The sequence below is a fragment of the Trichosurus vulpecula genome, chromosome 3 (genome assembly GCF_011100635.1).
Source record: "Trichosurus vulpecula isolate mTriVul1 chromosome 3, mTriVul1.pri, whole genome shotgun sequence".
In the NCBI taxonomy this organism is placed as follows: Eukaryota; Metazoa; Chordata; class Mammalia; order Diprotodontia; family Phalangeridae; genus Trichosurus; species Trichosurus vulpecula.
The window spans coordinates 241,607,046-241,633,213 of record NC_050575.1 but is presented as its reverse complement, the minus strand read 5'-3'; the positions used below and the strand labels follow the sequence as shown (position 1 = coordinate 241,633,213).

Sequence of the window (26,168 nt, the reverse complement as noted above, 5' to 3'; positions counted from 1 at the left end):
CTTCATTCTCTCTGCTCTCATCAATTCCCATTGATTCAGTTATCATCTGTATACAGATGACTCATAAATATACACATACATATATACATACATACACACACACACACACACACACACACACACACACTCCTCCAGCTCTATTCTTTACCCTGAACTCTAGAACTATTACAACAATTAATAGATACTAATACTGACAATAGCTAACATTTAGAGAAGCGTTTACTATTTATCAGGTATTATGCTAAGGGTTTCGCAATTATTATCTCATTTGAGCCTCACAATAACAGGTACTATTATTATCCCCATTTCACAGATGAGGAAGCTGAGACAACAGAGGTGCACAGGGTCACAGAGCGTGTCTGAGGCTGGATTTGAACTCAAAAGTATTCCTGACGCCGGGCTTGGTGTGCTATGCACTGTACCACTTAACTGCCAATTATCTAATACTTCCAAACTCTTATCTCACAGGGACATCTTAACACTTAGCACATATAAAACAGAAACTCACTATCTTTTCCTTCAAATATACCCTACCTTTTAATCTACTTCCTCCCAGTCACCCAGGTTTGCAACCTCAGAGTCATTCTCAACTTTTCACTCTACCTAAGCCCTCGTTGCAAATCAGCTGCCAAGTCTTATCAATTTAAACTTCCTAAGATCTCTTGAATCCATCCTTCTCACCAGTCTCATGGGCACTAGCACAGCACAGCCCTTCATCCCTTTTTACCTGCACTACTTAAAAAGCCTCCTAACTGTTCTCCTTGCTTCGAGTCTCTTCCTTCATATTCAGCCTTCACACAGTTGCCGAATTGATGATCTTCAAGCACAAGTCTATGTCCTTTCCCTGCCCAAGACACTTCAGCGGCTTGCCATTGCCTCCAGGATAAAAATATAAATTCTTCCATTTAGAATTGAAAATCCTTCACAATTTTTCTCCAACTTTTCTTTCTAGGCTTAACGAGTACTCTCTTTTATACACTCTATGTTGTAGCCAAACTATCCTAAATATTGTTTCCCTTAATAGACATTTCATGTCCTGTCTCTATAACTTTTCACAGATCATTCTCTATGCCTGTAATGTACATCCTCCACACTTCAGCCTCTTATAATCAATCCTAGTTTCATTCAAGTTCTCACTCACATGCCACCTCTAACATAAAGAGCTTTTCTGACCTCTTTCCCCAACCCCACCCCCAGTTGTTAGGGTCCTTCCCCTAGGCCTAATCTTACTTTATACCTACTTATCTAGGTATATATTGTTTTCTTCCACTAGAACGTAAGTTCCCTGAGGGCAGGGGCTGTTTTTGGTTGATTTTTTCCTCTTGAGTCCTCAGTACTTAACACAATACCTAGCACATAGTACTGACTTAATAAAAATTTATTGAATTAATGAGTATAAATCACAATGCATAAGAAGACAGAGTAGTTACAATCCTCAAATCATTATATACTATTTTCTGTTTGGAATTTAAATTTGTTTCTGAGACAGCAATCATAAGAACTGGAAGCAACAAAAAGGGGAGCTCTTTGACAATCTTGGTGACTCCCCAGCCTAGAGCATCTATAATCAGACCACAGTTCCAACTGGCTTTAGAAAGGAAACCTTTGTGAAGGAGGGTTTCAAATGCAACTACTGTACATAACTGAAAGTTTTATTAAAAAAAAACACCTATGTCAGCAGATCATCCATGAAAATAAAAAGAATGACACAACGTTTGAAAAAGCCATTTTTCCCCTGAACACAATAATTGAAGGAAAAGCCATCCTTACTTCTCTTCCTGATGGTGCTCTTCTTGGTCACTAAGATCATCTTCATCTACCAAATGGCCAAAGGGCTCTGAGGAAATCGACACCATGTTTGAAAGAATGACTCTGCTGTCACTGCTTCCCGTGAGGATCAGCTGGTCATGAGAGTGGTTGTAGCGCACATTCCACACCCTATAGAAGGTGACAGAAATCACATAGGTGGAGGTTGGCTATGACTAGAAAGGCACACTGATTCCGAGGATCCTGTCTGAGAGTCAGAAGGCTGGAAAGCATTCCCCAAAAGTTCTCAACAGATTATGATCCAAATCCAAGTTGTACCTTTGGAGGCTTCCCCACCCCCCCCCACCCCCTCCCCGCCAAAGCATTATCTTAAATCTGAGCAAAAGAAAACAAGGAAGAAGACTAAATGATAAAATAAACCCCATGATGGAAAAACTGTTTTATTGTTCAATGTCAGACAAATGTTCTAAATACAAAAAATCTCCCCAAAAGTAATATATGGATTAGAATTAAACAAAATCTCACAACAATCTCACAGCAAACAGTTAATATGGATTCTATGACAAAATGAGAATCAAAGCTTACTTCAATGCTTAAATCTTATGTACTGTTAATGCACAAAGTCTAGGAGTATATCTTTAAGTCTATAGCTGCTGTTATGATCAGCATGATTACATAAGATCACTGATTTAGTGCTGGAAGGGATCTAAGAGATCATCTATTAAAAACCTCTTTATCTTACAAATGGGGAAACTGAGTCAGTCAGCTAGCATTTATTCAACTGAAAACCAGAGACTTAAAATGACTTGTCCATAGGCACAGAGGGAGTGAAATAAGAGAGTAAAATAAGAGTTGAACCTAGGTCCTCTAGTTCTAAAACCCAGCATTCTTTCTACCTTCTTAAAAGACCCAGTTGGTTTGCTGAGTTCCTGTCTATTAGGTCAATGTCAAAGTGTAACCCAGGAATTATAAAAAAGTGAAGAAATGTGGGAAAGTGGAATCATTAAACCTGGGTTTGAACCGTAGCTCCACAGCTTTCTTGCTATGTGATCTTGAGGAGTTATGTTGCCTCTCTGGGCTTCCTTTGTTTTCAACTACAAAAAAGTGGATACTAAGACCTACCCCTACAGAGCTGTTGTGAGGATCAAATGAAATAACATGTACAACATTGTTGTTGTAAAGTATTATGTATTACAAGCTGCTGTTATTATCAACACAGCCACTATCACCAACAGCAATGAACCCCTCTATATCTCAAGCAAGACAAGTATGTTTGTACAAACCTTCATGAATTGCACACATATTTTCTTCAGTGATTTATAAAAAGAACACACTAGAAATTACCAAAAAACTGGAACTTCTCTTCCCCACCATTAACTTATAAATTGTTAAAAGAAAATTCAAATTTGAAATTAATGTTTTTATACAAAAGGAAAAAAAACTGAATGATCCACATCAGCCCAAACCAAATTTTTTGTACCTTTTTATACAGCAAAGTAATTATCAAAATAAACAATATATACTTTATATACCCCTAAATCAGTATACAGAAAGCCCATATTACCAATGGGAATGCTCATCGAGTGTCTTCACAGGTTCACCAACGTTTCTAGTGTCCCAGAACTTCACCTTGCAATCATCTCCACAACTAGCCAGGTAGTATTGTTTATTGGGATTAAAGTCAAGGTCCCGTACCAGCTGTCCATGAGCATTCTCTATGCAATATATCTGGCTGGAAAATAATAAAACATAATAGCATATAAAAATAAGTTGATTAGGAAAAATAGTTGTGCTCTTTAGAAACGAACTGGTTTCCCAGTAGTTTGTTTACTCCCTTGGCACTAAGAATTCTGGTGGTTACATTGCTGGGATGTTAGGGATAAGTTTGGGGAAATCCCAGTTGGCATCACAGGGGGCTTAAATGGATTTCCCAGCTCTTTTCAAAACCTTTTTTTTCCCCCTTTGAGGAGTTTGTCACACATAACACCAAATGAAATAGTAGATGCAACTTGAACCTGGCAACAACCTTCATCTAAGTGAAAATAAGAACAAGCAATGATCTTCAGGGCTGCCTTTAGAGTTTGCATTGATTTCAAACTTTTGCTGTGAGAACAAACTGAGTGCCCTAAGGAGTCAGTGGTCTGACTGAAAAAGATTGGTGATGATGTGGAAGAGCAAGGTGAGGCTGCTGGATAAGAGTTTTGAAAAAGATGCCAACAAGAAGAGGAAAGGAAGGTTGGGGATGGGAAAGGAGGTAGGAAAAGGGGGGAGAATAGGACAAGAGGTGAGAGTAGTTAAAGAAAAGAAAGTGTTCGTTACTTGGAGCCTTCTTCCCTTTCTCTGTTCCTGTTTTTATCAATTCTTCCATTCTGTACACTTTATCATAGGTAATCAAAAATATCTGCCCTAAAACTGACTCCTCCTAATTCTAATCATTGACCACAGAGGGAAATGAGTTCAGTTTGGGGTTATCTAGTGAGGTGGGAGGGAACTAGAAAAGAGACTGGGGTATCTCTGATTTGCTTCTTCTTTGACCCACTAAGCAATAAACTGGAAGCCTGGCTTCTGGATGCCTTGCTATTCACAACATTATCTTATACATCATATTTTTATCCTTGGGTGTTAACTTAAATCTTTCTTCTGCAGTTTAATTTCTTTTTGTTATGGCATCAGTAGACATGGTGAACAGCTGGGCAACTTCGCTCCTTGTAATTATCTTTCACATATTTGAAGACCATTATTAAGTCACCTTCTAGTCCTCTATTCTCCAAGGTAGATAAACTCAACCCCTTTCAACTTCTCTCCTAGGCTGTCTTTCTGGCCTTAAATCAGTTTCATTGTTCTCTACCTGGACTCCTTCCAGTTTTCTAAATTCTTTAACAAAATACGACATCTTAAACCTGAAAACCTTTCAATAGATCAACATATAGAGTTAAATACTGACAAAATATAGATCAGACAAATGTTTCCAACATTTCATCCTGCCAGTTGAATCAACTAATAAAGTATTAACTTTCCTACTATATGCCAACACTGCGCTAGGCACAAAGCAGTTCTTTGAATAAGAAACATAAATGAAGTGCCAGAAAAATGAGTAAAGTATTCTAATTAGTAAATCTATGACTCTTCCTCTGCAATAAAGTTAAGTAATGCCCAATTAGAAATAACTGCTATTCCCATCATCTGCTCTCTTCCCACTGATACTTCAACAGACAACAATGAAAAGTGGATTAAATACTTGAGATTCTAGAATTCAAAGATTCATTCATATATTTTGGTTTTTTAAATGTTACTTTAAGGGCTCCCAGTCTTTAGATACTAAAATGCTGGATATCCTTTCATAGAACAATGGAATTAGAAAGGACAGAAAGAGAACACTGAGGAATGGTTTTCAATCACTGTATTTATCATCTTTGAACTCTATGGCTTTCAGCTTCTGTTTATGGAACTAAATAAGCCCCTTTTATAGATATGCACATGCTTGAAAAACAGCGATTGATTGCTATACCCTGAGCTTGCAGAGGGAGCCACAGAACTAAATTTAAAGTTGTCCCCCCCTTAAAGGCAACAAAAGTTATTACAAGACATCCGTCTTCTTGGTTTAGTGATAAATTACGGTGTGCTGAGGGGATAAACTGTATCTTAAAAAAGCTTGCACAGGCTTCTGTTGCCATGACAACAGATATGCACAACATCACTCCTTTGCTTATCAAAATCACAACCAGAGCAGAAAAAATGGCTCTTATTTGTTCCAGTAGAGCTGTTGGTTGTTGGGTACAATTACCTAAATGACAAAACTTGATTGACCAGTAGGTATGTATCTTAAAGGTACAGTGATTATGTATTTTTAAAAACCCAACAAAAGCAATTAAACATTTCCTGAGGGACTGCAATTATATTAAGTTGTAATAATTTCTCATATATCAATCAGTCTATAGTCACTACTTCCACATAAATTTTAAGTCACTATATGAGCACTGATTTTTATTATAAATAACTGCTACTAAAGGGCTACCAATATACAGCATTAAACAATTATCTTAGGTAAAAGAATGCAGCTGCACTCCAAATGAAAAAAAATGAATACTACAAACACGATACAAAGACAGACACACCATGTTAGCCACCCTGCAACCCCCCAAATCCATCTGGCTCTTAATCATTTTCCTCCTCTGCTGCCTATGGGATAAAATACGAACTCCTTAGCTTGACATTTAAGGCCCTTCAGGATCTGGCTCCAACTTACCTTTCCAGCCTTATTTCATATTGCTTCCCTTCACTCATTATATGTTTCAGCCTAACTGGATTGATTAATAGTTAGCTATTATTCCCTTATCTTCTCCTGCGGTTTCTTGCCTCCCTGCATCTGTGTAAGTTGTTCCCTATACCTGAAATGTCCTCCTTCTTCATAGCCACATGTTGAAATCCTTTTCAAGGCTTAGCTCAGGTGTCACTTCCTCCATAAAGTCTTTCCTGATCAAAGCAGCTGAAATCAATCTTTCCTCAACTTTCTCAGAGGGCTTGATTCAGACCTCTACTTCCCATAAGGCTTATTTGTGTAGGTATTGTAATTTTCACTCTCCCCTGGCAGAATGCAAGTTCCTTGAGGCCATATAGTGGTGTTTAATGAATGTTTCCTGAATTGTTTAAGAGAGAGGGGAAAAAAAGGAAGGCCTTCGTTTTCTGTCAGCCCAAGCTCCATGTTAAATAGGGTATTACTGCTTCACTTACCTCATATTTCGAGTATCCCAACCCCGGATGGTAGTGTCATTGGCTGTTGCAACTTGGGTGCAGTTGTGATGTGGGCTCCATCTACCAGAAGTAAACTTCAACTGACCTTTCCCTTCTAATGCTGTAGAACTGGACAACTTGGAATTTGGACAATATTTCAAAAAGAATAAGAATGGAAAAGCAAATTCAACTCATTGAACCAAGATTCTAGGTATAAAAATACAAAAAAAAAAATTCAGAAGCAATTTTGTCTTCTTCCCTTAAAAGGCCCACACGTTTAAACCTTTTTGAGAAAACTATAAAATTGAGGACATAAGAAAAATAAAACAAAAAGCCTATTAATAGATCTCTATTAAACAGGAATCATGTGCAAGTATATGAATAGAGATGATTTGCTAAAACTTGAAAGACAAATAATTCAAACATCTGGCCTTACATAAAGACAAGGACAGAGCCATTAAAGTATACACTAACATTTTGAGAATAAAAGGAATAATAGAGTTTAGTCAATAAAACATTATTTTAAATTCTGTCTTCCTCTCCCTTTATTCTGAAGATCTCAAAGTACTTTATATGGAAGTTGATTAAAACTCATTACAACAGTGACTATGTGGTTAATGTCTGTTTCAAAGAAGCACAATGAAAACTCTCTCCTAGAAACTATCATCTGCATCAGTGAAAGCACAGGAGGGCAGAACACTTGAACAAGTGAGAAGAGAAATGACTCCTCTCTTGTGCGGCCTGGAGAGCTAGATGACACATGCTGAATCCCAGCTCCATGTGACCTCAGTCCAATCACCTCACCTCTCTGGGTCTTAGTTTTGTTATCTGCAAAATGAAGGTTAGAACAGATGACCTTTAAGGCCCGCTCCTTAATTCACATCCTATGATCTTTTGGCCCTATTCTTTGTTCAACTAACCTCACCAGCCTACTCACATGAGTATTTTTTACCCCAGAATATATGGAACTGGCTTACATGTACTTTCCACTCTAAGTTGTAGAGAAAATTTGAATCGAATTGCACCATTTAAAGAATCTACACTTTTCCACTCCCATGAGGTAAATACTCCCTCCCTTTCATGGTACAAGTTATTCTCACCCAACCCAATCTGTCCCTACCAAATAGTTCCCTTCAACAACTGTGTATCTAATTATCTGACACTGTCCTGAAAATTTCCCCCAAACAATCTCAAATCAACATTCATTTTAATTTACGTAAACTGAAAAAATTAATACCCCCTACACAGGACTTTTATGAAGAGGGAGTCAGACTGATCAAACTAATAATGATAGAATATTATCATTTCAAAGACTTTAGGAATAACCGCTGTCTCTGAAAGAGTCAACTAAAATGTAATCTTGTGGATATAATTTAGAAACCACTAGTATGGCAGAAAGGGTTCTGGACCTAAGCAGAAGAACTACATTCAGTTTATAAACACATGGAAGATAGGTTTCTGGTCAGAAGCAGAAGTAGCTTCAAATTTCTGCTTTGACATTTACTACCTGTGTAAATGGACAAGTCACTTAGCCTTTCTAAGCCTCAGTTTCCTTTATTTATAAAATTACTGAAAAGAATCACTACCTCCTTTCATAGGACTATTATGAAGAAAGCTCTCTGTAAACCTTCAAGTGCTATAGAAATGTAAGTTATTATACTCTTTTCACATGTTGAACAGACATGGCCAAGTGACCCATCAAGAATTTGAATAAAATACAGCTACAGAAACATTATACCATCAATAAACAGTTACAGGGTTATTTAAATAGAGAGACTGCAGAAAATCAGAGAAAATGGACCTGGAAAGAACCTCAAGTTTTGAGAAGGATCACCACAACTCAAAGTGCTAAGGAAGCACAGAATTACTAATGAAATCTGCAGGGGCCACTACCATACAGCTCAAGAAAAAAAGAACACAACACACTACTCTTCATGGAGGTCCTACTTTCCCCTTCTCAGACAGGGCTCCTCAAAATCATCTGAGCTAGAAACCTTTTAAGGAAAAAAATACACATCTTGTCTCTTTATCAGATTTGTGAAACTAGTAAAGCAGCAGAAATTTAAAAACACATAAAAAGCCACGTGGATTTGAAATAGATAGAAAGACATTTACTGAAAGAATCTGCCCTGAAACCACTGAACTGGGAGCACTAGAGACCTGGTCTTTAGCTATGACTATGTCAAGGTGAGAAAGACCTGGAGATAGCCAGTGTTATAGTGGGAACAAAGTCAGGACAACTCCTTGTGTTACTTTGGGCAAATCATGTAATTTCTTAATGTTTTCAGTTTCATCATGTGTATAAACAAGGAGGTTGGATTAAAAGACCTCAAAGATCCTTTCTATTTTTGATTTATATGTGATCTTGAGCAAGTGCCTCCACCTCTATAGGTACTTCACTTTCCTCATTTGTAAAATGAAGGGGTTGGCTTAGATTATTTTAAAGTTCCTTCTAGGAGTTCCAAAGTTCTATCATACTAATAACATATTCAACATTAGAAAAAGCCTAAAAACCTTTATTTTGGGATATGCTAAGAAGAGGTTATCTACTGTTACATATTCTCTACCCTATCTGGTCCTCAGGGGATAAAGGGCAGTTAGAGTCCTATGGTTTCTAAAATCTGACTGAATATTTTTGAAACCATATTTAGGAATCAGAATTAGGCAAGTCCCATTAGCCAGGAATGTTTTGTACTAGGATATCTAGAGACAGCAAAGATGCTTATAAGAGTGAGGTGGTAGCAGAGGATGGTGCTGATGGTAGTAGCATCAACATTACCCTGAAGTGAAAGACCTACATAAATCACTGGGGCAGACTGTAATGTTGTAGGATAGGCAGAAGGTTTCAATGGGAATTTGGTCTATATTTGGACAAAACAAAGCTATTAATAAACTCTACAAATAGCTCTTTTGGTGTAAGTAAAATGATAATGTTTTATAAACTGTCAGCCATTTCTTCTACTTGACTATCTTAGATCAAACTCCATTTAGTTAAATAAGCATTTATTAAATCTACCTGATGCAGGGTGCTGTGGACACACAAATATATTTCAGATACATTACATAATAGGTTAACAATATACACTAAATACTTTAGGGAAAAAAAACTTCTTAAAGGGTTTACTTGGAGAGCCATTCAGGTTTCTTTACTATTAGTTTATATTCTAGTGAATCTTTAGTACTATTTTAAAATATTCTAAAAATGAGCATTCCATTTCTTCTCATTTATTCAACAAATATTTATTAATCACTTATCATGTGCAAAATTATAGGAAATGAGCTCTAGGGAGATGATCCCAGTCTAAGATAGCTGGCATTGTAGAAAATTTTTGTGACTCTTAAAAGCCTTAATTTCCATGTATTCCTAATTATCACTTAGTTTGTTGGTCATTCATGAGTAAAGTCAAGCCCAGAGGCCACCTCCATCTCAGCACAAGGCCAATACTTTCACAGGGTCACAGGCAAATCTGCAAGGGACCTAAGACATCATCTAATACCATCCTCTCATTTTATGTACGAATAAACGGAGGCCCAGAGAAGTTAGGTGACTGGAGATACGTAGGTAGAAAGTGGCAGAGCAGGGACTTGAAGCACAGTCTTCTAATTCCAAATCCAGCACTCATGCCATTGTGCCAATCAAAGGGCCTTATGTAAAATGTATTTTTGTGAAATGACTTTCTATAATTCCTCTCAAAAACTTTCCTCTCAAAAATTTCAAGACTGTAGAAATTCAATGTTAGTGTAATATAGTTCTTTGTTAACTCTATCTAAACCCTTCTTTCCATAGAGCGCATATCCCTAAAGAGATTGGTATGGTTAAAAGCAACCCATATTGGTCCAAATACAGTCTAGTTTCCCTTCAAATAAAGTTTATATAAAATTTGGGTGTGGTCAAAATCAGTCTATTTTTTAGCACCTATACACATATATAATTTTGAATGAGATATTTCAGGAGTATGGCCTATGTTTTGATCAAAATGGTATATAAAAGTAAATTATGAGTGGGGGCTGGAAGGGGGTAAACATCTAAGATACAGCTCCTTATAGGGACAAGAACAGGGCCTGGAACTGTCATTTCATTAGGGCATAGAAGTCCATAAGAAACTCCCTCTACGAATGCTGGAGAACACTTACCCTGCAACATAGTTAAGTGACTTGCCCAGGGTCACACAGTCAGTATGTGTCAGGGGCAGAACTTGAACCTAGGTCTTTCTGGTTCTCAGGCTGGCTCTTAGTTGCTTATGTCATGCTACTTTGCACACCATATCATTATGCATTAATGAAACAGTGATATGATAAGACCAATATTTGAGGCCTTAGGCCTGATAAGCTATTTTCTTTCCTTTTTCTTATTCCAGGGCTCCCAGGCAGGCTGACTATGAGCAAATAACAGATTTTAAGCCTTACCTGAATGTTCTAGACCTCAATTTCCTCAACTGTAAAATGAGAGGATTGGATTAAGCAACCTCCAAGGTACCTTCCTGATCTAACCTTTAGGATCATTTATCCATGACCTGCCAAGCAGGCAGGTGACACCATACCCCACCGTCTCCATGGCTTGAGAATAATCCTGGTAGGCAGTAGACTCTTCCTCCACCTCCACTAACTTATGCAAATATATTTTCTATTGCCATATGGAAATTAGAAAGATGCAAATAAAGAAAAAAATCTTGAATATTGTCTATTTCCCAAACTCATAATCATGCAAAGGACAGTGAAAACCCTAAGCTTATAGCCTGTTCTGAAAAGGCTATTTAGGAGATCTTAAATCAACAGGTTTTAAAGCACCTTGTATTGTTCTAAGGGGTCTAAGGGATCCAAAAGAAGTAAAAGAAATTATTCCTGCCCTTGGCTGGAGGAACATTAGTCTACCTGAAGGAACTTTAATCTAGCTAAACTACTAACTGTAACTATATTTTTTAAATCTAACTGGAGGAGCATTGATCTATCTTAACTACTTACTGGTAAAAACCATATAAAACAAGGAGAGAACAATTATATGTTAACTGTGTAGGGCTGATCCTGGGTGCCATAAGAGTTCAGAAAAAAGACATATTGATGTAGGCTGGCATAGTCAAGAGGAAGTCTTTGTGGAAGAGGAGTGTATGAATAAGGCTTCAAAGCCTCTAACTAGGAGTATAGGAGAGAAAATATTCCAGACACAGGAAATTACATGAGAAAAAATATGGAAGTAGAAATAAGTCATGTTGTGCTGAATGGACCTAATTAACTACAGTGGAGAGATTTTATGTTGGGGAATAGTGATTGGAGAGATAGGATGGGGCCACTTTACAGAGAACCTTGAAAGCCAGGAAGAAAAGTTTGGAATTGATACAGTTGGCTCCTTCATAAGTTTGTGAGCTAAGAAGTGTCATGATGAAGGGGATATTTTAGGAAGATGAATCTGGCAGCGGTGGGCGGGATGGTTTGGAGGGCAGAAAGACTGCAGGCAAGCAGAAGGCTGCTGCCAGGTGTGAGGTGAAAAGGAAGCACAGGAAAAGACAAGCACTTCCACTAAAACTTAGTCCCCATAGGTGCAATGAAAAAAGGCTATAAGGTAAATTTTAATAAAAGCCCCAAAGCAAATTTATTATCAGTTTTTACTGAGTTGCCCACCAAGGTGAACAGTCTAGCATAGGATGGAAAGCCAATCAATCGCATTTTTTTGTTGTTTCCTGGTGCAATGGAAAAAAATTCACATCCACGGGATGCAATATACATGGTTATTTTTTTTTTTTGGCATTAAAGAGAAATATTCAGTGATTCTGAGGTATTCTTGTCGTTGTTGCTGTTTTTAAGGTTAAAGGCATTCCGTATTGTCACAGGAAATGCTGCTAACGCCAGGACAGAAAAAAAGGAAATGTATTCTAATGAACAAAATTATCTGATTTGCATCAATTTTAGCAGTATACAAAAGGCACATTTATATGAAGGGCCTCAGATTTATAAATGTCTTATAAGACCGAACTTCAAAACACAAAAATCTATAAAGTCTTTGTCACTAAAAAAAACAATTACAATATAGCAGAGAGCCTAGAATTAAAGCTAAATTTAATAAGGGGGGAAAAAAACACTTTTGACATAGTGCCCTATACACAGTAGCTCAATAATCTGATTATCATTGATATTGGAGCACCAATTCATTCACTCATTCTTTCATGTTCTGATGTAGTAGAAAAAACACTGGGCTCAGAAGACCTGGAATCAACTCCTGGCTCTCTTACTTACTGGGTCTGCGACTTTAATAAGTTATAACTTCTCACAGGGAAAGTTTTATTATCTGTAAAATGGGGAAAATATATACTATTTACCCCACAGGTTAAATCAAATGAGAATATATGAACCATTACATAAATTTGAGCCACTATCCACTCATTTATTTATTTAATAAACATTCAGAAAATGAATGGAGATTTTCTTGGGATGCAGAATAACAAAGGCAAAGAGCTTCATTTTTTTAAAGTATATATTCAAACTACCTTGTATACAGTATTCAGAAAACAATTATTTTCATGTTCAAAAATATTTAGTCTAGCATTTAAAGCCCTCCACAATATGGTACCCACCCAACTTTCAAATAATTTCCTATTATTTCCTTTCATGCACATGTCATTTATTTAAACTGGCCTGCTAGCTGTTTTCATGTATACAACATTCCATCAGTCCCTTTTGTGCCTTTGCATAGGAGAAGTCCTCTATGAATGGAATAAAGTTGCTCCTCATCACTCCCCCACCTCCTTGGAATCCTTAGTTTGCTTCAAAGCACAATATCAATTAGGTACCCATGATTAGTTAAAGATAGTTTTACTTATAACTGATTTACTTGAAGAAAATAAGATCTTAAAAAATACCTAGTCTTAAAAAAAACTAGCTCAGCAAAATTTGAAAGACTTCATAAACTTTATTTTGATATTTGATTATGTTGTTTTTATTTCCTTAAAAATAATTTAATTATCAAGCAAGCTTGAATGGCTCTTTGAGAGAGTAATAATTAGTACTATGCTATTTTTAAATGAATCCCTCGGGCTCCCACCCATGGCTAGCCACAACCTATAAATCTCAAGTCTGAACTCCTCCACACTATGCATATACTCTTTTTTCTATACTTTAATATTTTTATTATTTAATATTTTTAGTTTTCAGTACTGATTTCCACAAGATTTTCAGTTACAAATTTTCTCCCCATTTCTACCCCGCCCCGATGGCACAAATTCTGATTGCCCCGTTCCCCAATCTGCCTTCCCTTCTGTCACCCCACTCTCCCCTCCCCATCCCCTTTCCCTTTACATTCTTGTAGGGCAAGATAGATTTCTATACCCCATTGCCTGTATATCTTATTTCCCAGTTGCATGTAAAAACAACTTTTTTTGAGCATTTGTTTTTAGAACTTTGAGTTCCAAATTCTCTCCCTTCTACCTTCCCCACCCACCCTCCTTGAGAAGGCAAGCAATTCAACATAGGCCACATGTATCATTATGCAAAACACTTCCATAATAGTCATGTTGTGAAAGACTAACTATATTTCCCCCCATCCTATCCTGTCCCCCTTTATTCAATTTTCTCCCTTGACCCTGTCCAGTTTCAAAAGTGTTAGCTTTTGATCACCTACTCCCCCTATCAGCCCTCCCTTCTATCATCCCCCCTCTCTTATCCCCTTCCCCCTATTTTCCCATGGGATAAGATACCCAATTAAGCGTTAATGCCATTCTCTCCTTAAGTCAAATCTGATGAGAGCAAGATTCACTCCTTCCGCCTCACCTGCCCCCTCTTCCCTTCCAATAGAACTGCTTTTTCTTGTCACTTTTATGTGAGGTAATTTACCCCATTCTATCTCTCCCTTTCTCCTTCTCCCAATATATTCCTCTCTCACCTCTTAATTTTATGTTTTTTAGATATCGTCCCTTCATATTCAACTCACCCTGTGCCCTCTGTCTATATATATTCCCTTCAACTACCCTAATACTGAAAAAGGTTTCATGAATTACAAATATCATCTTTCCATATAGGAATGTACACAAAATGGTTCAACTTTAGTAAGTGTCTTAAGATTTCTCTTTCCTGTTTACCTTTTCATGCTTCTCTTGATTCTTGTATTTGAAAGTCAATTTTCTATTCAGCTCTGGTCTTTTCACTGAGAAAGTTTGAAAGTCCTCTATTTTACTGAAAGTCCATATTTTGCCCTGGAGTATTATACTCAGGTTTTCTGGGTAGGTAATATTTGGGTTTTTTTTTTTTGAGGGGGAAAGGCAGGGCAATTGGGGTTAAGTGACTTGCCCAAGGTCACACAGCTAGTAAGTGTGTCAAGTGTCTGAGGCTGGATCTGAAACCAGGGCCTCCTGACTCCAGGGTTGATGCCCTACTCACTGAGCCACCTAGCTGATTTTTGGTTTTAATCCTACCTCCTTTGACTTCCAAAATATCATATTCCAAGCCCTTTGATCCCTTAGTATAAAAGCTGCTAGATCTTGTGTTATCCTGACTGTGTTTCCACAATCCTCAAATTGTTTCTTTCTGGCTGCTTGCAATATTTTCTCCTTGACCTGGGAACTCTGGAATTTGGCTACAATATTCCTAGGAGATTTCTTTTTGGGATCTTTTTCAAGAGGTAGATTCTTTCAATTTCTATTTCACCCTCTGCTTCTAGAATATCAAGGCAGTTTTCCTTGATAATTTCTTGAAAGATGATGTCTAGTCTCTTCATTTGATCATGGCTTTCAGGTAGTCCAAGAATTTTAAAATTATCTCTCCTGGATATATTTCCCAGGTCAGTGGTTTTTCCAATGAGATATTTCACATTGTCTTCCATTTTTCCATTCCTTTGGTTCTGTTTTATAATTTCTTGATTTCTCATCAAGTCACTAGCCTCCATTTGCTCCATTCTCATTTTTAAGGTGGTATTTTCTTCAGTGGTCTTTTGGAACTCCTTTTCCATTTGGGTAATTCTGCCTTTAAGGCATTCTTCTCCTCATTGGCTTTTTGGAGCTCTTTTGCCATTTGGGTTAGTCTATTTTTTAAGGTGTTATTTTACTCAGTATTTTTTTGGGTCCCCTTTAGTAAGTCATTGACTTCTTTTTCATGATTTTCTTGCATCACTCTCATTTCTCTTCCCAATTTTTCCTCTACTTCTCTTACTTGCTTTTCCAAATCCTTTTTGAGCTCTTCCATGGCCTGAGACCAATTCATATTTTTCTTGGAGGCTTTTGATGTAGGCTCTTTGACTTTGTTGACTTCTTCTGGCTGTATGTTTTGACCTTCTTTGTCACCAAAAAAAATATTCTATAGTCTGAGTCCTTTTACACTGCCTATTCATGTTCCCAGCCAACTACTTGACCCTTGAGCTTTTTGTCAGGGTATGACTGCTTGTAGAGTAGAGACTACTTTGTCTCAAGCTTTAAGGGCCTTGAGCGGCTGTTTTCAGAGCTACTTCTACTCCACAGTCACTACAAGCTCTGCCACAGCAGCGCTCCTCCTCTCCCAAGAACAGCCAACCAGGACCACAACCCAGATCCAAGCAGGGCAAAGCAAGAGAATCCTGTCTCTGCACCAGCAAAGCAATCCCTGCACTCCCACTCTGATCCGCTGCTTGATTCCTCCCACCATGTGGGCCGGGGACTCCCGAAGCAGCTGACACTGGAGCTCTGGAAGCAGCTGCAGGAGCTTCCTGCTGCTGCCGCTGGGCCACCTCCACCACCCCCAGGGCTGGGGCCAGATGGTGTACTTCTCTTACCCAGATCCAGCAGTTTTCCCACTGACCTGCTCCGTTATCTTTGGCCTTTATGGGTTGAGAAGTCTGGTAATTGCCACAGCTCAGTGATTCAGAGCCCTAACGCCTGCTCCAACCACCTCCCAATCTGGGCAATCTTGGCATGGCCCACGCCGAACTGCCTTCTGCTCCCAGCACAGTGCGACAGACCCTTCTCAGCGACCATCCAGGCTGTCCTGGGCTGAAGACTTGTTTCCTTCTGTTATTTCGTGGGTTCTGTAGCTCTAGAATTTGTTCAGAGCCATTTTTACAGGTGTTTGAAAGTATCTGGGGGAGAGCTTAAGCAAGTCTCTATTTTCCAGCTACCATCTTCCTATGCAAATACTCTTGCCAGTACAGATTCACAGTCTGTGCTATATCCATCCATGTCACTGAGATTATCAGTCTTACTCTCACTTCTACTGTCTATATTTAAAAAAAAATACAATGGGCCCCCTCTTTTTTTCACAATTCAACAACAAAACCTTAAGTGTATCTTGAAAATGATCTTGATTCTGGAAGTCGATTGTAAACACCTAGGAGGTATACTGTATCTCTGTAAAAAAGTTTGAATTCCAATGCACCCATATAGTACCTTATATATAGAAAGAACTAAACAAGTTCTAAATTCATTTAGCCCCCTATGTTTCAGTAATTCCACATACACACAAATAACATTAAGAGTGATTTTAACGAATAATTTGCTATTTCTGAGAAAGTCAGGAGAAGTTTATATACAAATATGTGTATGATATCAATAAGTTAAATATCAACATTTTTAGTGATAATTTTCCAGTGAGAGGCCTGAAGAATGAAAAGTACTACTTGACTTTAATATTTGCAAAATACAAGAAGTACCTACACAGTTTCTGAGCTGCTGAAATTGAATGTGCAACTTAGTCAATTACTATAACTCATTTATGACTTCTGAGGCATGATCATAAAACAATGTGACTAATTTTTTAAAAGATAAATGTACTAGACTTTATACATTTAAATGAATGCAATCTTTCAGAGTCTTTGACTTGAGATACTGAGCACCTCTCCCAGTGATTCAAGTGAAAACAATTTACATTTACAAAGTGCCTACTATGCACAAGGCATGTAAAGATGGAACACTCCAAGATGCAGCTACCACTAAAACCTCATGAGGATGTACAGGCACGCCTGGGTTCCCAAAGGCATTGTCAATGGAGTGGCAGCTCTGGCAGAGACTATCACAGTGGAAAGGCCTAAAGCACTGGGTAGTGGACAGGGGGAAGAGAGAGAGACTGAATACCTGCTGCCCAAGGAAAAGCCTAGCTTTTCAGAGAGGCTTACCACAATGTTGATCACAAAGTAAAGGGTTATTTATTTATTTATGTTTTAGCCATAGCAACCTTTGATGATTACAAAGGTGTTATGTATGATTGAGAAAAATTTACTTTAATACTGTATCATGCCATTATTAATATTAATTTGCAATATTCCCTTTTTTGCTTAAAACCCCCACTTTCAGTTTAGCTTACGTTAAAAAAAATTTTTTTTAAGGTTTCTAGGAACATGCTGAGGAGTGTGATCATATTCCAGCTCCTCCCAAGGCCTGGGCCTCTCTATTTATTCCATAAACATAAGCCAGACTTAACTCATCTATGCTACCAAGGGTCACCCTTGCTTGAGGTTTTTCCAATTAAAAATTTGGGACGACCTAGCTCACAAAGGAGAAATTTAACCAGGTTTAAATGGAGTGGTTTTCCTTGCTGGAATTACAAGAGGTAGCATGAATCTCATGACTAGGCCACATTCTCAGCTTTTACTCTTCTCCCCAACAGAAGAGTTGAGAATTCTTAGTCTTCCTCCTCTGTACTATTCACCAATCAGAGTTGCATTTTGCTTGCAGGGGAGGTTCCAATAATGTGCTGTTGAGAAGACAGACAGGGATTTAAAATGATCTTAGAGCTTCCTTTGCATCTTGGGTCACCAAGAGAAACCACTGGCCTCAATTTATTGATTATTTGCTGGCCTAATTAATAAACTGATTTTTATTACTTGGAATTTTGTCTCTAGGAATTTTATGAGCCACAGATGTATATGGTGGGGGGAATACCCACAAACATCAATTTACAGATACCTGCAGAAGTGAATGTCATTGTTCAAAATATTTTGTTACTATTTTAGAATTTCCTTGAGTAATAGTTTATGAAGCATTAAAGAAAAATCAGTCTTAGTATTTTGTAATCATTTTATTTCTCATTTAATTAAATTCAGTAAATCCAAAGTACCTACTACATATGAGACGTGGGGCATTGGGGATATAATCATTAAAAAAAAAAAACAAAACACAGCTTAGTCCCTGTCCTCAAGCAGTTTACAAAGAAGATTAAAACATCTACACAAATGAGAATGATACAAAGTAGAATGTGTTAACTATGAGGGAGGGATGAGTCTAGACAAAGTACTTGAAAAAATAAGAAAAAGTTTTATTCAGACGATCAGGAAAGGTGTCACAGAAAAGATGGTTCATCAGTTGGGGAGACCTATGCACATTTGCAGGCAATAGGGAAGAAGTTAGCAGATACAGAAATATTGAGGATGAAAGAGAATGATCAACAAGGCATGAGAGATGAGAAGAGATAAGATGAAGGGCAAAAATGGAGGCTTGGTAAGAAGAAGGGCCACCTCATCCTCTGATAATGGAGCAAAGGAAGACAGAAGAAAAAGGCAGGACTCAAAAAGGAGAACAATGGGAAGAAAAAAGGGAAAAGTACATTCCAGGAGGATGGGCCTATGTGAAAAAAATGGAGCCTAGACAGGGCAAAATGGGATTAGAGAATTGTTATTAGTCTAATATCTTAGAATCATAGCTCTACAGTCAGACAGGACTTCAGAGGTTATCTAGTACAACTCCCTCATTATTTTACATATGATAAAACTGAGGCCCAGAGAGGTTAAGTGAGAGTACAGGGAGACAGAACACAGAAGCTTATCCTCTGCAGGATAAGCTGTTCACCTGAAATCTCATCAGCAGGCAAACTGAGTCCGCTTTTGATATACCTTCTCAACATACCCTAGCTGCCTCTCCTCTTTGATGGGAGGCGAAGCATTAAACTCTTCCCAAAACCTTCTTTTATAGAGAGATACAGCATTCCAAGTAACTCCATTGTCCCAGTTCTACTTGGCTTGGACTGCAAGGAACACCACTCCCCATGGTGGGTACCCCCTGCTCTTTCGGCTCCCTTTTGTGTGTTACCTCCTCCTGTTAGATTGATTGCAAGCTCCTGGAGGGCAGGTATTGTCTGTTTTTCTTATGTGTATCCCTAGTATTTAGCACAGTGCTTAATAAATGTTTATTGAATTAAATTGAAAGAATCTAAGAACAAAGTGACCACAAGACAATTATTAGTCTTAATCCCTGTATGCCTCACAATTGAGTCTGAATGACTTTGACTTCCTAACCATATCTCACCATTGAGGATGTTCAAAAGGCTGGCCAAAACTCTGAAGGCAATTCTTAAAGAAGGCTGGATTGCAAGGGCTACCACAATCTTGTAATTAACTGCAAATAAATGACCATTCCTCACAAAAGCTGTTTTAAACCTCTCCTCAAGTGACCAATGGCATCTCCAGTCCCCTCTCAGCAGATAACTGGTATTTTTCAGGAAAATCAGGACCAAATGACTTGAGTTTCCTCATTTTTTTCTATTCCTCACCTCAAAACTCCTCTACATTTTTACTCTTTTCTCCTTTACACTCAGATAATGAGGTGGTCCTTTCTCATTACCAAGACTCCACTTTCACCTGTCATTCAGTCCCTACCTTCTCCTTCAGAACCTTGCCCCATCAATCATTCCCTCCCAGCTTAAATATATCTACTCATTCTGATGAGGGCACAGTCTCTGGGAACCCCCTTGAGTCTGGAGTGCGGTCTCTGGGAGCCCCCTTGAGCTGTCCCTGAGTCTTCCGGCTGGATCTGGCCTTCCCCTAGGGCCACAAGCCTCACATTGTCATTGGGCCCAGATCTCTCCCTCTATTGTTACTTTAGATATGCATGCCTTCAGTTACTTCCCAACCTTTGATATTCCTTCAGGAACTTCCTGCCCTTAATTCTATTCTCTTGGTTCCTGGACTCTGACCTCACCTGGTCCTCCTTGGACTTCCCCTCAAGACCCTCCCTAAACCCCTCCTCTAGTCACCCTACACCACCCCTCAATCCCTCCCACAATCTTTGTGTATATAATCTCCATCTTGCCTCCATGAAGGTGCTCAGATTCAATCTAATTCAGTAGATTGAATCTGGCCCGCTTGTGAAAGCAGGTGTCACAAGGGGGGGAAACTTCTTAAGACAGCCCATTATGGTGACTCCCTAATAAACTTTGTCTTTTCCCTTGGCTGAGAAGGCTTGAGTCGAATTCTTTCGGCAGGACCTGGCGTGTAGGTATTTTGGGGCCGCGGCGGTCACCCCTAGAAACATATGGTTCCCTACAATCATCATTTTTACCTAAAACCTCTTTCAGTTCCATCTCTGTCTTCTACAAAATTGCTCAGTTCTCCCTCATCTTTTTTTTAAAAAAAGAAAAAACCCAAAACTTCATTTGACCCTCCCATCTTCTTACATTATCATTCTCTCTCATATCAAAGGCCTAAAAAGAAGAGTGTATGCTTCCTTCCTTTACTTCCTCACTAACCACTAAATCCTCAACCTCTTGTGACCTGTTTCTGACCACAACAGACTAATGAAACCGCAAGGCATCCTTCACAAAGCTGGCAGAATAATCTCAAGGCATTGATCTGATCAGGTCAAGTTCTTGTTCAAAGGCTGTATGTCTCTATTGCCTCTAAGATAAATTACAGTCTCCTTAATCTGGTGGTGGTATCATCGTCATCACATAAATTAACATTGAAAGAGCACTTTAAGATTTACAATAGTCTTTATACACATTATTTCATTTGTGCCTCACAACACTACGAGGTAGGTGACACAGGTATAATTGTCTCCATTTTACAGATGAGGATACTGCAGCTCAGAGAGGCTCAGAGAGGAAGTAAGTGTCATAAGAGGAGGCAACCCTAGATCTTCCTAACTTTAAGTTCAAAACTCTATCTCCTAAATCTCCCTATCTCTAATTTAAGACCATATACAATAATCAGGCTCTAACCTGCAAGTCCAGCTTTATTTTGTATTGCTTCTCTTCACCTCATCACTCTAGTGAACCTGCACTCTCTAAACTTACCATGATCTAGCATTGCTACATCTAATGACTGTTTCTCTGTCCTTGTCTTTCCTGGTTTCTCCACAGTCTTTGACACTGTCAATCTCCTCTCCAATTTTTGTGATGCCATTCTCTCCTAGTTCTTCTCCTACTGGTTCCTGACTGCTCCTTCTTAGTCTCCTTTGCCAGATCTTCATCCAGGTAATGCCCACTAACTGTGGCTGTCTTATGCTCTGAATCTTCTTTATCTATACTATCTCACTTGATGATTTCATCACCTTCCATGGGCTCAATGAACACCTCTGGCTAGATTATACCTGTATCTCTCTCTACATAACTTATAAGCTCTTGAGCTCCAGTACCACATCATCCACTGCCTCCTGAACATCTCAAATTCAGCATCCCATATGCATCTCAAACTCAGCTCTTTCCTCACCCTTACCCTCCATATCCAACTCATTCTTAGATGGTGTCACTTCTTCCTTCACAACATCTCGCACAACTTTTTTTCTACTTCCAAAACTGCCACTCTAATACAAGTTCTCATCATTATATTTGTGGACATTACAACAGCCTTATATTTCGTCTTCCTGTTTCAAGTTCTCCCTGTTCCAATCCATCCTCTATTCATCTCCCAAAATGTTTCTCTACAGTGCAGGTCTGACCATGTCACCTCACCTCCCTACTTAATGCTAGTGACTCAAAATTACCTCCAAAATCAAATATAAAACCCTCTATTCAGCACTTAAAGCCTTTCATGACCTGGCCTCTTCCCACCTTTACAGTCTCCTTACACTTTGCTCTCCTCCACAGACTCTGCAATCTAGCTATATTGACTTGTTTCTCACACATTATAAAATTCCATTATAAAATTCTGTGTGTTTGTACTGGTTGAACCCCAATGCCTAGAAATGCTCTCCCTTCTTACTTCTATATTCTGACTTTCCTGGTTTCTCCAAGGCTTAGCTCAAACATTCTCTTCTTCAGGAGGCCTGTTCTAGTCCCAGCCCTACCACTGGCACCTGGGCAAATCACTTAGTCTCTCTGAAGTTTCAGTTAGTAACCAATAAATATTTATTAAGTACCTACTATGTGCCAGGCACAGTGCCACATGCTGAGGATAGAAAAAGCAGAAGACAGTCCTTGCCCTCGAGGTACTTATAATGTAAGAGGGAGACAACAAGCAAATATATACAAAGGAAGCTATATACAGGATAAATAGGAAATAATTAACAAAGTGAAAGCACTGGAATTAAGACGGGATAGGGAAGGCTTCCTACAGAAGATGGGATTTTAATTGGGAAGCCAGGGAAGTCAGTAGTCAGAATGGAAGAGGCACAGGGGACAGCCAGAGAAAATGCCCAAAGCTGAGAAAGTATCTTGTTTGTGGAACAGCTAGGAGTCCAGTTTCAGTTTCCACCTCTGTAAAACAGGGATAATATTGGCAGCAACTATTTCACAGGAATGTTGCATGCTCAAAAGAGATTATGTGAACACTCTTTTCCTCTATATTTTGAAAAAACTCTGTTATTATCTCTTATTCTCTCTTCCTTTACTCTACTGCCTAATGAAAAGGCTATTCTCTCCAAGGCCAAATTCTCTACTTATACCTGATTCTATCCCCTCCTGTCTCCTTGGGCTAACTGCCTCCATGATTATCCTTTCTCTCTAATCTGTTACTGCTCTGTTTCAGTTATGTCCGACTTTTGTGACCCTATTTGGGATTTTCTTGGCAAAGATACTGGAGATGTTTGCCATGTCCTTCTCCAGTTCATTTTACAAATAAGGAAACTGAGGCAAACAGGATTAAGTGACTTGCCTGGGGTCACACAGCTAATAAGTGTCTCATGTTAGATTTGAATTCAACAAGTCTTCCTGATGTCAGGCCCAGCAGTCTAACCTCTGCCCCTTCTAATCTGTAATTTCTCCCTATTTACTGGCTCTTTACTGCTGCCTAAAAATATGACCAGGTGTCCGCTATAACAAAAAAAAACCCTCACTTGACTTTACCGTTCTCTCAACCTATGGTCCTCTCTCTCTCTTCCCTTTCATAGTTAACTCCTAGAAAACCTGTCTGTGTTCATTGCCTCTATCTCCTGTACTCTCAGTTCTCAACACTTTGCAACCTGACTTCTGACTCAACTAAAACTATTCTCTCCAAAGTTACCAGTGGTCTCTTAATTGTCAAATTTCATGTCCTTTTCTCAGTTCACAACCCTCCTGGCCTCTCGTTAGCATTTAACACTACTAATTTCCCTCTAGTCCCCTAGCCTATCCATGACATTGCTCTTGCTTGGCTTTCCTCCTACCTGTCTGACCACTGCTCAGTCTCCTTTGTAGGATCATCATTCACATGGTACCCCCTAATTGCGAAAGTATCTCAAAACTTTATCCTATGCCCTGTTCTCTTCTCTCTCTACACTCTTTCACTTGGTGACTTCATCAGCTCCCATGGTGATAGGTGGGCTTTTGCCTTATCTTGCTGGGGCCAGTCCCCTGTGTCACTTCTTGGACATCTTCTCATCATGCTCCTGTGTAGTATCTTCCTCCCTCCCTGCCCCCTGGAGAGGAGAGAGACCTGAGTCAGGAAGACCAATTAGAAGAATTTTCAATAGTCTACACAAGATGTGATGAGAGCCTAAAAAAGAATGGTGGCCATGTGAAGAAATAGGAGAGCTGTGAGAGATGTTATGGAGGTAGAATGGACAAGACTTGACAACTGATTAAATATTTGTGATGAGGAAGAATGAGAAGACAAGAATAACACCAAGCAGGCAAACTCAAATGGCTAGAAAGATCTCACTGCCTAATAATTTTCATATTCTTCAGACTGGCATTCAAGATCTTTCACAGCTTTGACCAACCTACCTTTCCAACCTTTCCTCATATATACTTATTCAATATCCATTGAAAAAAATGGAAAAGGAACAAAGGAAGGAAGAAAATTCCCAACACAGAAGTGTCTTTGGCATTGTTTTATTTTCCCTTTCTGCCATCATTTATATGTTGATAAAAGCAATTTCTTCCTGTCTACTGAGTACTACTAGATCCACTGATAAATAAGCTCAAATGGAAATAGAAATCTCGGTCAATATGGTTCCCCCCCATCAAAACCTGAAGATACTGTGGCAAGTGTGGGCTCTAGACCTCCCCTGAGTTCTGCTAATGATTATAAATGGCAAAGAATCTACAATTTAATTGCAAAAGGTAATGATGCAGGGAGCATAAGATTAGATTCACCACAGAAGGTAATATCCTCAAACAATAAAAAAAAATTGAGAGGCTTGGTGTGAAGATGGTTGAAATCGATAGGAAGGTTTCTGTATTAAATACTACAGTGGAGGATCACAAAGTGATATTGACAGAATTGCTGACAGAGAATAAAAAAGGAGAAAGAAAACTAAATTGGTGTCTGCAGAAAATAAGTTACAGATTAATCACCCTACCATAAAATCATTTTTAGATAGCTTAGGGTCTAAAGATACATTAGCAGTTTGATTATAAGATGGCAGTGCAAAGTTGGGGAAGATAAAAACCTGCTGAATGCATCTGACTTTAGTTATGCAGATACCAAGTGGCTCCTATCAGAGCAATCTTTATTGCCCAAAAATACATCCCCCCACTGTATGCCAGGATGCCTGACAGCTAAAGAAACATACACAAGTAGATGTAGTACCTGAATTCATCTTTAAAATATTTTTTTCTTATTCTCTTTTATTCTGAGCTAAACAAACATCAAATAAAATGAGCATTTCCATACATACTGTAGAACAGGAGGACAGGGTTATACATGAAACTAAAATCTCTATTATGTAGAGCTTGCTTTTCTTTTTAAGTGTATAATCAATTCAACATATAATTTTCAAATTTGTCTACTTGTACATGATTCCTTCTGCTCTCTTGACTTTTTTTGAAAGGGGGAGGAGGGTAACTTGTCTCTACTCTTCTTTCCAATATATATCATTCCCCTCTGTGGGGGGGAGGAGGGAAGGGGAGGGAGGGAGAGGGAGAGGAAGAGGGAGAGGGAGAGAGAGAAAGAGACCCTTGCAATAAATATGTGTAGTCAAAGAAAACAAATTCTTATATTATCCATGTCCAAAAAAATGTATGCCTATTCTGCATATTGGGTTCATCAAGAGGTAGATAAGATGCTTCTCATGGGCACTCTAAAATCATGGCTGGTCAGAGTTCTTAAGTTTCTAAAAGTTGACTGTCTTTACAATGCTGATGTTATATGCAAATTGTTCTTTTAGTTCTGCTAATTTTACTCTGTATCAGTTCATGCAAGTCTTCTCAGGTTTCTTTGAAACCATCTCTTACAAATTATGTAATTTGTTCAGCCTTTCCCTCTTGGTTTCCAATCCTTTGTCACTATAAAAAGAGCTGGTATAAATATTTTTTTAACATATGGATCCTTTTCCTCTTTTTGTTTTCTAAAATCCATCCCTTTAGATCTATGACCCTATGACTATGATCTTAATCTAATAATACATTTAAAATAGTAGTTTTGTTATCAATGACAAAGTTCTAAATGAGTTTTAATTTAGAAATCTCTCTAAATTTAAGCAAAGGCCTAGTTTTCAAGAAGAAAAAAAAAATAGAAGAAGAAGCCTCTCCAATTCCTTTTCCTTACCACAGCTTGGCTTGAGCTTTCTTGCAAATCCCATAATAGCAAATGGTTATCAGCCAATGAAATTATCTTTTTACCATCGCCCATTGGCTCCCATGTAACACTGCAA

At 38.4% G+C, this 26,168-nt stretch overlaps 1 protein-coding gene across 1 annotated transcript in view; it reads right to left on the bottom strand.

The window, feature by feature from the left end:
• Positions 1–26,168, bottom strand: part of EIPR1 (EARP complex and GARP complex interacting protein 1) — a 207,704-nt gene that overhangs the window by 9,184 nt on the left and 172,352 nt on the right. Inside the window, exons 5-8 of the mRNA XM_036748328.1 lie at positions 26,063–26,162; positions 6,499–6,635; positions 3,332–3,499; positions 1,771–1,938 (exon numbers count right to left, since the gene is read on the bottom strand). Of these exons, the coding sequence (XP_036604223.1) occupies positions 1,771–1,938; positions 3,332–3,499; positions 6,499–6,635; positions 26,063–26,162 (573 nt within the window). The remainder of the gene's footprint in view (positions 1–1,770; positions 1,939–3,331; positions 3,500–6,498; positions 6,636–26,062; positions 26,163–26,168) is intronic.